At 40.7% G+C, this 16,164-nt stretch overlaps 2 protein-coding genes across 3 annotated transcripts in view; both read right to left on the reverse strand.

Annotated features, from left to right (window-relative positions):
• src (v-src avian sarcoma (Schmidt-Ruppin A-2) viral oncogene homolog) overlaps window positions 1–11,610 on the reverse strand; it is a 50,457-nt gene extending 38,847 nt beyond the window's left edge. For both annotated transcript variants that reach the window (XM_072656392.1, XM_072656391.1), the window contains exon 1: window positions 10,017–11,610. The gene's annotated coding sequence lies outside the window, so the exon portion shown is untranslated. The remainder of the gene's footprint in view (window positions 1–10,016) is intronic.
• Window positions 11,611–13,644: 2,034 nt separating this feature from the next.
• Window positions 13,645–16,164, reverse strand: part of kcng1 (potassium voltage-gated channel, subfamily G, member 1) — a 33,711-nt gene continuing 31,191 nt past the window's right edge. Inside the window, exon 3 of the mRNA XM_072697181.1 lies at window positions 13,645–16,068. Within this exon, the coding sequence (XP_072553282.1) occupies window positions 15,289–16,068 (780 nt within the window). The 3' untranslated portion in view covers window positions 13,645–15,288. The remainder of the gene's footprint in view (window positions 16,069–16,164) is intronic.

Below are 16,164 nucleotides of genomic sequence, written 5' to 3' on the forward strand. Positions count from 1 at the left end.
GGCAGCTGCAAAAGGAAGGCCATGGACAACGCCACAATTCCTCCTCCTGCCATAGCAATGATTAATCATGTCATTTAAACAAAAGCACGACACAATGGCATATCAGTGTAACGCGCCACCATCAAGAGTGGCTGGCAGCCAAATTCACCTGGTCACGCAGAGTCATCAAATTTAACTAGCTCACACCCTCAGCATTTCCATACCAGATTTCATGCCAGCGACTGAACCCCAACTTAATTTCCATCATCATACAGACTGCTATTTCAATATACAAATGTCATTCACCACAAAGAGTTCAGCTTCCTCCAGGCTGCTGTTCCACTAGTACAGTCCCTCTTACACTTCAGAGCAAGATGTGGTTCCATCAATATGGCAAAAAATAAGTCACCAGGGTTAAGGCCTTTCTTGTGTTAAGACCTTCATAACATTAGCTGCCATCTTCAATCAACAGCTAACAACCAGCAAAGGTGTCTTCAACAAACATCAAGCCAAGAACAGTGTTTTTGCCAAAACATTATGACCAGATGAGCTGAATATTGGTCGGTTTTCATAGGTAGCATATTGGATGCAGATGGTAAGACCCTAAACAACATTGCCAAGAGCCAAGAGCCTCCAACACTGGGTTGAAGCATCTCAGAAACTTCAAAGTTTGTCTGGGCCAAACCCATAGATGGCTACAAGAGGAATGCATCACTACACACAATGCATCACACCCTGCTGTATAGCTGCATAGCCACAAACAGGTCAAAGCGCCCATGCTACCCCCTGTCCAGCACTGAGCGAAAATTTATATATATATATATATATATATATATATTGTGTGGAGCGCATACATGTGCATCGTTTACCTGTGGGGTGTACCAAGATACCAGGGCACCTCCTGAGGTCTTACATTTAAAAAAATAAAAGGTGCTTCAAATGGTTCTTTGAGAAATGCCAAAGGGAAAACAACACTTTTGGTTCCATAAAGAACCATGTGTGTATGAGATGTGTGAGTTGTTATGGTTCTTTACTAATTAACAATTACTACTATTACTTTACTAATTAACATTTCTATTACAAACATGATTCTTTTTAAAACAAAAAAATGGTTCTTTTACAGCATCTATTAAAAGGGCAACTTGAAGTATAGTGTTCTGGCTCATCAGTGTATATTTACACGATACCGTGACATATACCAAACCTATTTAAAATGTTATTATATTATTATGTAGGCATAATATCATGTAGGGGAAAATATTCCGCCACACAGGCCTGCTCCCCAGCTAAACACTCTTAAAGTCACATCAACGCTGTGCACTTTTCTGTGTGCTGATCAAATCCCACTTCCGACAACACCAGAATCCGAAAACAGGAACCGTTCTAGTAGGCAATTGACAGTCTTGTTAAAACCTACTTTGGGAAGTGATTTACTGAGCACAGCCTGGCTGATCTGTAGCTTCACTGATTATAAAGCCACACTGATAGATCCTTCATACTGCAGATCAAACTGTTAATCTGATCAATTTCTGAATTCCAGTCTAATCCTAGAGGATTTAGGGCTGGCTAATAATCCGTGGAGAGAGGATTAAGAGAGCTCCGTTGGCAGAGGATTGACCATTTCAGTGGTTAATATTAATAACACAATTAATATTAATAAGGTTTTAAAATGAGAAGCACATAGCAGCGGTGTCTTCAGCTAAGCTCTAAGGCTAGAACCTCTAGAGAAAAAACTGGCTGAGAACGGGCTCTCATTCACCGCAGGTGGGTTTAGAAACTAGTTCTGTCCCCCATGCTGGGGGATGTGAAAATATACAAGCCTTTCAAATCCCTATACTCTATACTCACGAAAAGAAACACAACTGCATGAATGAACACAGTTGCTGAGAAGGTCTATGCTAAATGATCCAGTCTCCAGTCAACAAATACAAACTGTCTTTACAAGTCTCCACTGGTTCTCTTACATAGATACAAAAGCACGAAACTGAAGACAGCTAAAAAGCAAAACTTACAAGCAAACAAACAGAAAAAAGTCAAAATATTACAAATACAATACTGTAACATGTAGTCTGGAACAGCTCATTCTGTGTGATGTATTTCCTTTTGTAAGCCAGTGTGTAAGTAGTTTGCACAGATTAGTAAACTGCTTTGGTTACAAATGTTAAGGTTATTTTAATTAATTTTAAGTTCAGTAGTTCAAAGAAGAAATACCATATATACCGAATAGCAGGGTCACTATTCTTCATGTGTTTAACACCATGCACACGCTTCGAAGGCCAAAAGTCCCACACATTCCAAGCTTTGTTCAATTAACACCTTTCCTCAGATTCGTCACTTCCTCACAGCTTTAGCACAGCACGCATTTCACACGCAAAACAAAACAAGACATGACATTTGTTGTTTTCAATACCTTTCTAATTACAGCATCATGATGTACATAGGCGCAACACACTGATATTAGCACAAACTCATTTACAGAAAAGCTTTTTAATATTTAGATTTTCTAATGTCAATAAATTGATAAATTGAGTGGCATAGAAGGTCAAGATTTAAATAGTATGCTATAGTATAATTAGTATCTTATAGTATAATATTATATAATAGGATCTTATAGTATGTTCTGACAATTGTTCCCCAACAGCACCAACAATACTGTTCTCTCATAGTTTCCAACATTCTCTTGGTGTTTAAAAAGAGCACATGTGGACAGTCAAAATCCACTTTAGGCAGGCATAGAGATTCTAATGTTGTTTTGGTCCAATGTTTCAATTAATTTGGGGAATAATTATAATTATTCAATTAAACTTGATTATTCAATTGAAAGAAAAAAGTATTACCAGTGATTAGAAGGCAATCTTCATGGTTAGGTATGTTGTAAATTTCTCTATTGGTCTCGCTTACAGTAAGAAACACACTCTGATGGACACACTTGTGTACAGGGGAGGATGTTTTTAATTAAAATAACATTTCCTCTTCAGATGGTTTGCGATACATGCAAACTTTGTAATTCATGATTCTATCGCCTCACGCTGCAACTAATGGCTGTTTGTTGGGCAATTACGATTTGAATGACTCGATTAATTGGGTAACAAAGGCATCAATGGCAGAGTAACAGATCTTTGACAGTTTAGCAGCCCTGATCACCAATAAGTAGCATTTACATGCGCAGTTTAGACGAAAATGCAGCTCATCCCTTCAGCCAATGACGTTTATTGTTTATTTGCTAAACATGAACAGAGCTAAAAAGCAAACAATGCACTATTTTTACTCTACAACAGTTTAACAGGTTTTGGCAGCTACACACTGTGTCAAGGTTTGGCCTTCTTCCTCCATGTTTCACTAGATCCTCAATTAGGATAGTTATACTGACATTTAATTGAAGCTTGAGAGAATGTAATAAGCTGCACTGCTGTCTCTGTCATCTATAACCCCTCCCTTTATACAAACAAGATGTGTTACAGTCATGAAGTCACCTAATCGATGAGATACATTGTTAATGATGTTTCATTATTGATAATGCCGGTTAGTCGTTGCAGCTTTCTTGCTGTCAATCGGCACTAGATATTCAGATATATTGGCACATTTAACTAGTAGTTCAAATAATATATTAGACATGTGTATTGGATTCCAGAGGAGCAGAATGTTTAGCGTATAGGTTTGTCCATTTTTATTTTTTGGTCTTCTTAAATGAATAGTCAAAATAATCACTCTGCCCAGCCCTTGTTTATCAGAGTTTGTGATCCTCATGGTGTCTTCTGCATTCCAACAAAGATTTTAGCTTAGCATTTATCTAAATGAACGCACAATGACTTATTTAGGAGCCCACAGGGCTGGAAACCAAGGAAAAAAAAAATCATCCTCATCACATTAAATGCCAACTTGCCCCTTTTGCATGACCTCCTGGGGCAAGAGAGGTGGGAAAAATCCATGCCGAAAGAAAAGAGAGAACAGAGGAGGAATTGAGAGGAGATGTACAGCATCTGTGGCCCCTCTCCTCCGCCGAGCTGACGGGAAGTGGCCTGAACTCTGCGAGGACAGAGCGGCCCTGTGTTCCTCCCAATGAATCGACATCACATCCTCCATTCAAATGGCCTCAAACATGTCTGTAGACACAGACCATCAGATTAGAGCATGGAGTAAGTGGTCATCCACTTACTGCATGTGACTGTAAAACATGTTTTATTTTATTGTAGCTTTTTTTAAGTACACCCTAAGCTAGCCATTAAAAATGACCTCTCATCCTCCAAGGCAAGCCTGTTCCTGGGCTTAAAATTGGCAGGAAATACACTCACGTCTAGAAGACCACGAGAACCACAGATATTATGTTCCACCATAAAGTAGTTCCACTATAAACGGTAAATTTGTTAGCTTCTGAGAATGCTCCTTTAATTATGTTTGTTAATGGTGCCTAGAGGATGCCATCGACTGCAGATCTAGCGGCAAAAACTAAGGATTTGAACTGGACCGGGTCTAATAAACCTGGTCAAAGTTTGTCATTTGAACAATAACAGTGTGTCCAAACTATTGTAGTTTACAGCTGTAACAAGACGAAAACTGATCTAAGAGCCATTAATTCACAGAACAGAATGGGTTTTCTACTGACTAATCTATTGATTATTTTTGTCAATTAGTTGATTAAACGATAAATTTTTCAATTAATTTTAAACGATTAAAAAGTAATTCTAAGGTAGCATGCAGCTTTATAGCTGTATAATATAATATAATACATATTATGCTATATAGCTACATAGCTAAAGACGGCATTCAGTGGAGAACAAAAACAATTGATGTAAAAAGCTTACTTACCATTGGTTAATAAATGCTTCATACCCACTGCGTATACGGGGGCAAAGGGACGCAACCGTGGACAAAATGGACACGCGCGAGGCAGTCAGTCCGTGTGTTGACACCTGTGTTTTTTTCTCAGGTGCTTGTGCATCGTGCTTGTGCTGCCGTGGTATGCCTTCAAAACTTTGCCCAGTGTACAAACCAACCTTTTTGTGTTGTGCTAATTTCAGTTTCACTGCTTTCGCTGGGTCTATGGAAACTTTTAAAAACCTATTTTGCAAGTCTGACCCTGCTGCAGCCTCAATTGTTTTTTAAAACTGTAGCTTTGAATAGAAGCTGACCGGACTGGAGTCAGAAACGACTGACCTCAAGGAGCAGTTGCGTAGTGTTAATGATGAAAAGAATGATCTGTTATCTGAAGTGTTTTAGAAACTAAACGATGCCAAACCCTTGTCATTTCATCAACATGCTTTTGTAGAACTTGCTGCCTTAGCCCCCACAAGAGTTTTGAACAGCAGAAAACATACAGTAATTAGTAGCCACGGAACATCCTGGAGGGAAGAGGGGGGAAAAGCATAAAAAAAAAGCATCACCATCATGGAAACAGGTGGCATTTCCCCAGTTAGCTAAGTGTCCTTGAAAATCACTGGGAACTAATTAGGAACATAAGTGGGCCAGTGTGACAGAAAATGATGAGGCAGTTACGCACAGCGCCAGAAGTGAGCTGTCTGCACCATGAAATATTTAATAAGTTCTGAGGGAGGCGACGGCAATTCTCTCCTGGGCGGTTGAAAATTGAGGGTCCATTCGGAAATGCAAAATTCATGGCCAAAATAAACACATTTCTGGCACTGCATGAGTGTTGGGATGGTTAAAGGCTTTGTTTGTGAAGCACCTGTCATGTTGAGGACCAGTGTAAGCTTAGTGCTTATTCATATAGTATACCAGGTTGTTTATCAATATGCAAGTATTCTATTCAATGCCACTCCCATGTACAGAGCCCATTGAGAGCTATTCACCCAAATTCAGTGACTACAATAGAGATTGCACACCATTTTTCCACAACATCCAATCCTTTGTTTTCACCCTTCTAGCAGAGCGCCTTCTTGTATCTTCTTGGTGCCATAAACAGAACTTATTCACAACCTAAAGCAGTGTGGAGCTATTTTACAAAGGAACATAAAGACAATGTAACATCAGTGGTTCCTATGCTTTGCCTGAAATAGAGTAGATTTTCTGTTGTCGTACCCTATACCATAAGGGAAAATATACTGCTGCCATTTGTTTACTATAAAATTATGGCTGGTTAGAAATAAGACAACGGTGAAAATGCTCTTTTTTTATCAGCGGAAGTACCAAACACCTTTCTATGGTTTAAAACCAGCATTAAACTCTAGGCTGATTCATCATTAAATAGTTATTTCACATTAGTAGTTGACCAGAAACCAAAAATATCATTACCAAGTGTGAACCACTACATCTATACCAAGCATTAAGTGATTTCGCTGCGATATTTTAAAGTAACTGGAAGCTGAATGATTTTTTTTTTTATACAAGCAACCTATACATCTCTGCTACAAATGAAAATACATATGTTGCTTCCAGCACAAACCAGCAACTAACACTTTAGAAACATACTAGGTTTTATATTAGGTTTCCCATCACAGATTCAGGAGAGTTGTAAAATAAAAATAATTTTATAATTACATAACCAAAATATTTTACTTACATAACAACATCTACTACACATATAATATGAATCTGTGCATGAACACTTTCTAAACCTCCTGTCACAGTGTAGAGGCTGTACTCTAACCTTGTCAGTCTTCAGGGTGAATCTTAAGAAATAGGTTTGATTACTGTCAAACTTCACAGATGTCAAAGCTTTGTGAGTACAAGATGAGACTGTTGGACTTGTTTAAATATGTAAAATACAATAAAGTCACCTTTTACCACAAGTAACATTGTGTATGGTTCTCCCCTTTACTCCTACTTTGAATTAAGTCATTCCATTAAGCTAAGCTTTACTATTGCAAATTTAAATCGGCAAAGTAATCCAGCTGGCTTCCTAAATGAGCTTTTCCTAAACGGAACGATTCTGTTTCCTCTCAAGGCAGATCTTGAAACTGATCCTCTTTGCACATGAGGGTGGACATGCACCTTTAATAAAATCCAACAAACAAGACAAGCATTTGCAAAAAGTCATAAATCTCCCAGCACTTAGGAAGCCTAATCATTCTCAAACACACACACTGACAAAATCTGCTACAGCTTCTTTAATGACCAAAGTAAACGGCTCCAGCTACACCATTTAAGAGTCTTTAAAACGACACAGTTTGGTCACAGCCTACTTAATACATTTTATCGAGCTCATCTCAAAGGGATTCTCGGGGGGGTTGGGGGGTGGGCTCTGATTTTAGTTTCTCTCTTGCTTTTTTTCTCACACTCTCACAAGATGAAGCCACTTTTAATGGCATGCCAGAGCTCATACCAGTTTTGGGGAAACAACAAAGTCATTGATGGTGTAGCCCAAAGCCTAGTGTATCAGTCCACACAGACAGAGGGTTCCACTGTGCTGTGGACAAAGGCTCCAGTGCATCGGCACACCACCAATTAACAAGAATCTTGCCTTCAAGAGCAGCTTTTTCCACTGATCTTATTCGAGGTTGCTTTAAATGTGCACAGCTTTCACTCCAAGGCATTCATAGAATTCCAAGAGGCTTCAAGTGCACTCGGCTGCTTTTTTCCTCCGTAATTTGTCAGATGAAAAGATCTAATGAAGCACCATTAATTAAATCTCAGTATTGCAAACCAGTTCTTGGCCAGTGGGATAGGAAAATAGGCCAATCCAAAGACTTCCTCGACAGAGCATCTTAGTAAATTGCTCCATAGCCAGGGCGATAAGTGGTTTAAAGAGTGCATCTTTAAAACAAACTCTCTTTCCTTAAAGCCTAAAGGCTAAAATATTAAATTTAGATGCACCAATCATAAAATGGTCTTTTAATTCTTGTTCATGCTTGTGAAATAACTGTTTCTAATGGATACTGAAGTTAAAAGGCTGACCTTTTCAGGACTGCAAGCAGTGTAATATGAGCACAGATGTGAAGGGACTCCCAGATGTAGCAGAAAGTGGCAGATCATCACTCACATCCAGGCTAGTAAAAGGATGCATGCTAATAATACTCAAGTATTCAGAAATTTGTTCAAATATATACAAGCCAAAACTAATTTTCTGTTTTAATTGCAATGTAAAATGGCATTGTGAGTAAGTATGTATATTAAGTTATGATTAAGGCTATAGTTAGGGAAAGAACTGAGAAGGGAGGGACAGTGTGGCTGAAACTACGAGGATGTTAGCAAATTATCAAAAAATGTCATTTTATCTCCACTTTTACCATAGTTTGAATTGTGCAGTTCTTCCTTAGATTGTTTCAGAAATGCTTTAAAAAATGCTATAAAATCTTACAATATTGACTCCCATTGAGAGTTAAATAGATTTTTCCACTGTAACGTTTTTATTTTGCAGATCTGTGAAGTTTTTACAAGAAAAGTGAAAGTGATCAAATATTACATTTCTCTGCCATGCTAACACAGGTAACCCCAATTCATACATGCAATAAACCCTTGTGTTTCCATAAGCAGATATGTACCAGAACAATATTGGTACATACACACCCATGCACACACATCAAACGTCAATTGATGCAATTAAAATCTGGCCAGAGGTCACATTTCATAAAAAAAAAAAAAAAAAAGACACACTTGCTCAATATATGATTGTCTGCTACGGGCATATGAAGACAAGGACTGATACAAATCATTGCATATTCAGTGGTCCGTTCAGAAGTAAACAAATAAGCAGAGATATACAGTGGATCAGACAAAGAGGAGCAGAGTCAGGCCAGCAACAATAAAGCATGTCTTTCTGCTGTATCTACAGTGCAGCAGTGCGTAGCTCTACACACAGCAAACTAGCCTAGAGGGAGATCAAAAGATGCAAGACAATACCCAGCATCTGGGGCAATGGTGTGCACAAGTGCATGTGTGTGTGCGTGTGTGTGTGTGTGTGTGTGCGCGTGTGTGAGAAAGAGACACACCGAGTACACAGCTGTGTGCAAAGTCCCTTCCAAAATGATTGCAGACTCTCGAATTACAAAATGTGCTACAAATTATTCTGAGGTAACGCAATAGTGTGTATATTCTGATTTTGTTTTAATTAGCACTGATTTTATGCTCTACAACAAAATGCAATTACAGACGCTCCTCCACAAGCCCAATCAAAACGCAGTCCAAAAATAATCAGATTTTATGAAATCCCTGGTCTAACCAAGACAACCTAAACCAACGATCCACTCCCATACCTAAAAAATGACTAACCGAACTACAGCTGCCCTTACAGGAAAACCCCTCACACACGAAGGAGAGCCGGCTGAAGAGCTAAGGGCAGCTCCTCCTTGTAAAAACATATGGCTCTGTAGCCATAATGACAGCCTGTAAAAATGCGACACTCTGTATGGCTTAAATGTGTTACCCATAGTCTGTATAAATTAGTGCTGCCCATGAAAAGACAGTTGTCCACAAACAGGCTTTCTGTATCTTGTCCTTAGGCGAAGCCAGAAGTGTTACAAAAACGACGCGCTGACAAACAGATGATTGTTTGCTTATTTTTAGCTTTTAAGGACGTTCCCAAATAAAAACCAGTCAGACTCACGCCTCATGGCGAGGGCAGTATTCAGTGTTTTGAGTCACTGTGAGTGGGAGAACTGTAATCCCGAGCATATGACACAGCCAACAATGCGGAGAAGTTGGAGCTCAGGGTGGCTGAGGGGGAGGCTGACAGGTTTACTGCAGCACAACTCCTTAAATCAACCAGCAGTGAATCCCGACTCCATCTCGTGTGTGTATTCTGTGTAAATACGAGGCAGACACGCGGTGTGCGGGTCGACTTATGGTGGTTCCCTCAGACATTAGCATCCACGTAAACGCGGTGATTCTGTGAAAGCCGTAGTTTCACACAGCCTCTACTGTGGGTGTGGAGCCAAGAGCAACCCCGTTCTCTTGTGAGAGGACAGAAACAAAAATGAAAAGGAAAAGTCATTTAACCCGTATTTTCAGTCAGAAGATCCAAGTGTTTGCCCGCTAGTTTCAAAGTAGCCAAACAATCTCGACGCCCCGCCACCAAAACACCACCACCGCCGCCACCGCCGCCGCCAACCCCGAACCAGTGAGAGCAGCAGCAGTCTACTCACCCCGGCGTTTCTCCTTTGTTGATCCGGTCTGTCGTTTCACTTCGTCGTTTCAGTGACGAACCGAATAAGGGAAAACGAGGCGACCTCAGACTCCCATTGTCAAAAAGCGTTCACTGACAACAGCTCTTGAACAGCGCTCACACAGGCCGGTAAGCGAGACGGTGAGAAAGAGATCCATTCAGTGATTTAGAGGGGCGGGTTAGTGAGGTCATGACGGAGATTGCCTGAGAATCCTTTCAACAGCAGCAGCAGCAGCAGCAGCAAGAGGAGGAGGAGGAGGAGGAGGAGGAAGAAGAAGAAGGAGAAGAAGAAGAAGAGGAGGAAGAACCACATCTACTGACTAAAATCTGTACCGAAACGTCAGACAGAACCGGGCTTCTCAACGCCTCCCGTTCGTTGCGGAGGAAATACATTAGGACGACTGGGCAAGAAAAAACACTCTGGGCTTTAGGAAAGCTGCTGAAGAAGAGGGAGGAGGTGTGTGTGGTGGTTTGACACGAAGAGAAAGAGAGATGGCTCCAAGCTCCTGTGTGTTCTCCGAACGGTGGGCTCTTCCAACAACTGCCGGCAGGAGGTGCGCAAACACCACCCAAAAATAGATATTTTTTATTTATGTCGCTAATTCAATTTTTTTCTGTATATTATATCAGTATGATACACATAGGGTGGGTGGAAGCAGTCCCTGAGTGAAATAGTAAGTGCTAGCAGCTGGGGGGTAAGAAACTGCTGCTGCTTTCTTCTCTTTATGTTTATATATGACACATGGTCAAATGAACAAAGTCCTGGTCCATATGCTGTACGATTCTGGCACATAGGTCATACACTGAGAGCTAGTAAGTATTCCCAGGTACTGAGATGAGATAAATGACTAAAGAGGTCTATTGTCCTCTTAAATCTTCCAGTAACTTCCAGTAAATCTAACAGTAACAAGTCCAGTTTGGCAGGGGTGCCTGTTCTCCACACATGGCAGTGGAACTAAACTATATGTTCAAAAAGTTTGTAGACACCTGCTCCTCCAGAGTTGCTTTCAAAATGAAGAACTGCAATTAAGTAATTCAGCAAAGGCTTTAAATTAGATTTTGGAATCTTTTGCATAACTGCTGATACGATTAGCATTAGTGAGGTCAGTTACTGGTAATGGATGATTAGTGCTACTCAATCCTATCCCAGAGGTATTGGCTAGAGCTCCAGCACCGTATGGGTGCACCGTAAAGTAGCTGAACCCTCTCATTAAAGGGAGCGTCTGAATTCTTTTGTATGTATAGTTTATGTTATTGAGTGGGAAGGAGCACCATTCAGTTTCTTTGGGATGAACATGGTGGACTGTTTGTGATCCAAAATTCATCATCAATTGCCAACCTCACTACTGCTCAGGTGGCTGAATGTTATCAAATCCTTACAGCAAATGTCCCAGCATCTTATGTAGAAAAGAGGCTATAACTGCAGACAAGAGGCTAAAAAGGGAACAAACTGCCTATTAATATGATTGAATTTAATAAAAATGTTGAATGAGCAAGTGTTTACAAGTCTCGACTATGTCTAGGCCTATACTGTCTCCTTCAAAGACTATCTGCTCCCCCTGCTGTGAGGGACTAGTAATGACCTACAGTAGCTGCTGAAGGAGACTATATGTCCTTTCTTTGGTGAGCAAGGACAGTCTGTTACAGGCTGGCTTTGGATAAAACAGCTATGACTCCAGCAGAAATTTAAGGTAAGTGGGCCACCTATTGCTGTAACTGGGGCAATGCGACGTCATGCAGATTACCTAAAGATAAAGGTAACGCTGAACATAGCCAGTGTTAAATAAGTTCAGTGTTAAAAATGGGTTTTGCTATTTATGAGTTAGTGAATGTACATCTTATATTAAATGAATTATTATATTGCTCATAGGTCATTACTTTACTCAGCTGCCTTGTTTGTTACACTTTGACCCACAAGAAATGCTTTGCCAGTCAGTATCATTCTAGTTTCCCATGGCTTCAAAGCATGATGAAATCCCTTTTTACTTCATTGGAAGAAGAGGGAATGGAATGGAAATGTCAGCAGGAAGACAGAGGAGCTCTTGTTCATTAGAGTGAGTATGTACCTCCAATCCCAGCTCCTTCCAACTCATTCTGTCTGTGTGCATCAGATCACCAGACCAGATGATGCACACTACCTTGTCTGGCTCTGCATACACAAGTGCTGTCAATACTCACCACTCATACAATTTCTCACAGATGTAGGGGGACCAATTCTCTTTAGTGTATATGATGGTGGAAATGCCTCCAGCCAAAACATGGAAATAACAATGGGACTCACTTAAGTTCAGTGCTCTCTTTCCACCACCTGCTTTGAGATTTTGACTGAAGATTGCTTGTTGAGATAAAGGTCTGTCAAAGGCCAAAACTTTCTCAATCCAGTTATGAAAGTACTTTGACATTTCGAGGTAAAATACCTTCTCCACAAGTTTTGAAAGTACTTTGGCATTTTGAGGAAAAAATACCTGTTCCATATCAAGAGAACAATGTTTACGCAACATCTGGTGTTCTCAGTCTAGTCCCCTACTCGAAAAAGGGTTTGTTCACCTTTAACAGTAGTGGAACCCCTTTGGCGTAATGTAAATCATTTAAAAAAGGCTCTATAAATAACCATCTATACCAGCTATACAATTACAGGAAGAACCATCTACGCTTTCTAATGGATCTTTGAGTTGGTGTGGTTTTATACAGATCCATTGCCTTTACTAAAGAACGTTTTGTTCCATTTGCTGCACCTGTGATATTCAGTCAATTTCCACAGACAAGAATTACAGCAATTTTCTGAACTTGGTAAAATTCATTTGCATTTTATAAATGTGTTATGAGCCAACAGGATGCATGTTGTTTTCAAGAAAACCACATTGTAATTATCGTGATGCAGTAGGCTGAAAACTACTGAAATGTTCCCAACATTTTTTTGCAGCCTTTTTATAATTCCTTGAAGATGTCAATGACAGCAGGGCTAAAGCACAAATGTGTCACTGTGCTGCCCTCTGGTGTTTAAAGGACTAAATGAAATGAATCCTGCCTTAACTCTTACATATGACTCATAGACTTATAGAGTCATATGTAAAAGTTTTAAATGGGACATTTTGTTGATTTCCTAAATGAAACTGTAAAAGTACAACTGTATTTCACTTCTGCCACACAAAAAAACTTGTATCTCCAAAATGTCAACTTTATAGGATACAGAAAAAACATTCTTTGCTCTTGATGGAAGCAATTCAAAAAGATTTTATTCCGAGTTATTTTTCACCATGAAATTTTGATTAAATGTAAAAAACCATATTCAATTTTGTCAAAAAATGAAAAAAGGGAGATACAAGGTTTCTGCATGACAGCAATGTTATGTGGTACTATGTAATGACTTAAACATAACCAAAGGAAGGAAAATCAAAACAAATTTATTTCCCCATACACTGCATGTATGTCTAAGAAGTAAGTCTAAAAAAATATGGCAACATGTAAGTACTGGCACAAGAGACATTTAAGATATCTTCAGGTCATTATACAAAATGTTCAGATCAACGGTCTGGGGTTCTAAATGCTCTAGATGTTGGATGTTGAATGTTGTGTACTGTGCTGAGATATGCAGTAATGTTCAAAAGTCAGAGAGCACCTTTTATTAATTTAATTTCCTGCAAAAACGACCTTTCAGTACAGGTTATTTTGTTTTCAGTTTCAGTATTTAGTGCGTCCACCCTGTACCTTAACCCTTTACAAGTACGGTCCAACTCATAGGATCCAAATGTTCAGGTTTGAAAGTGACACAACAATCAGCTTTAATCCTACTGATTCACCAAATCAGTCTTCTAATTAGTCCTCCCACAACATACAGTGCATCCCTTAAACTCAGGAATTTTCCGTTCCACCTTAAATGGTGTGGAAGGTACCCTCTACTAAAGGTAGCCAGAACTTACTTGTGAAAGGGATAAGTATTCCTTTCATTCTAAGCAGAAGATTTGCTTTTAGTTTTTCAAAGAATCTGCAGGGACAGTCCAGGCCTGGGCCAGTCCAGGTTATGCTTATTTTGCATTTTACTTCCAAACACATGCTATGATGTTGAAGTCTGGAGTCAACATCTCAACATTTCAGAACAGTTTTTTAGTTGTTAATCCAATGGGACTTGGATGGGCATTTGTTCAGATCTGAAGCGAGAGAGGTGCTTAATTTCCTCTTTTCCTCAAAGATGATGTGTGATTGTTCCACAAAATGCACATTTAGATTATTTTGTATCTAACCTCCTTAGAAATATCTAATAAAAAATGAATAACTTGTACTTAATGGTCATTTGCCTGGACATGAAACACACAAAGGGTGTTCTCTGACTGGTAATGCACAGGACTGCAGGCTAGAATAGGAATTCCATGGCAACCTGATGAAAACATACATACGCTGAACTGGATCTGATTACAGTTTCTGTGATGTGACTTTGTGTACTTTGATAGATGCTTTCAGATGGGACCCTTTTTATTATCATATCACTGGAGTTACAAAGGGCAGAAAGGAGAAAGAAAGTGCCGCTGTATAGAACATGCATTGCAATGAGTGAAGCTCTGATTCACTCAGTGGCCTTCTGAGGGCTTTCATAATGTCCTGATGAGTCAAGCTTCAAAAGGGATGACCCAGTTTAGACTGGTAAACAACTTCTCTAAACTCGCCCACAGTATTTTCATTTCAGTCATCTGGGTTTTCTTGGATCAGACGAGGTGCTGAGGAAGAGGAGGACGTTTCTATCCAGCGACATGTTGCTGCCCAGACCCACTCGGTCAGTGCAGAAAAAAGAGCAACAGCTAAAGCGAGCAACTACCTCGCTTATATAGAAAAGAGACTATTTTACATTTAGTCCCAGCTGGTAGTGACCGGTAATGGTCATCAGGTCCCAATCTAATGTCCTGATGTCAAATTCCAACAGGCATGGCCTAATTCAGACTGGTATGCAGTCTCAAACAATGGCTTTAGATTGACATAGCTGGGCTTGTACACAGTCGTTATAGTCATCAGGGTCTCTCAAATCAGTCAAGGCGCTGGGAAAATGGATGTTGCCTGTCAGTCACATGTTGCTGCCCTGTTGGTCAATGATGGGAAATAAGCTAGATTTGATACCAGACTATTTCCTGTTGTGTCCCACCTGGTAGGGACTAGTAATGCTGTCTAGGGCCTGATCTATAGGGATGACCTTTTTATATGGTTAAACACTGAGACTGTGTCTCTAGATTGACGTAGTTGGCTTCATCTGCAGCATTCCCATTTCATTCATCGTTATCTCTTGGATCAGATGAGGCGCTGGGGAAAAGGACGTCGCTCTCCAGCGACATGTTGCTGCCCAGACCAGCCATTCGGCTGCGCAGTAAGAAGTGTGTCCGGCGCTGCAGCAACCGCTGCTGCTCCTGCTTCAGCTCGACATACGAGCGCGAGAATGTGTGGAAGATGGATGTGACGGGAAAAGCCATGAGCAAAATACCACTGAGGATGCTGCTGAGTGCCACCACCTGGCCAGGGATGCTGCGTGGCACCATGTCACCATAACCCACGGTGGTCATGGTGATGACCGCCCACCAGTAAGTGGCTGGGATGCTGCTGAACTCCTGCGTGGCTGCCACCTCGTTCTCAATAAGGTAGAGGAGTGGCGAGAAGAGTGCGATGGCCACGCATAGGAAGAGCAGCAGCAGCCCAAACTCACGAGTGCACCTGCGGGCTGTCAGACCCAGAGTCTGGAGGCCAAGCGAATGCCTGGCCAGCCGCATCACGTAGAGGATGCGCAGGGCCCTCAGAACGCGCAGCACCAGGCCCACTTTGTCCAGGTAGGTGCTACCCGAGCCCAGGCGTTTCTCCCCTGAAGAGGTGCTGTCCACTACAAGAGTGATATAGTAGGGTAAGATGGCCACAACGTCGATAAGGTTGAGCGGGCGCCGGAGGAAGGCCAGCTTGCTGCGGTCCTGGATGAAGCGCAGTGTGAACTCCAGGGAGAACCAGGCCACGCACACCGTCTCCACAATAAAGATGTTGTAGCACATCTGAGAACATTTTCCCTAGGACACACATTGAAACTGATTAGTACATTATAACATTAGGCTATAGTATGGTAGTCTGCTCAACAAACCACAACAGCACATTTTTTATGCATC

Source organism: Salminus brasiliensis, chromosome 14 (genome assembly GCF_030463535.1).
Source record: "Salminus brasiliensis chromosome 14, fSalBra1.hap2, whole genome shotgun sequence".
Lineage (NCBI taxonomy): Eukaryota > Metazoa > Chordata > Actinopteri > Characiformes > Bryconidae > Salminus > Salminus brasiliensis.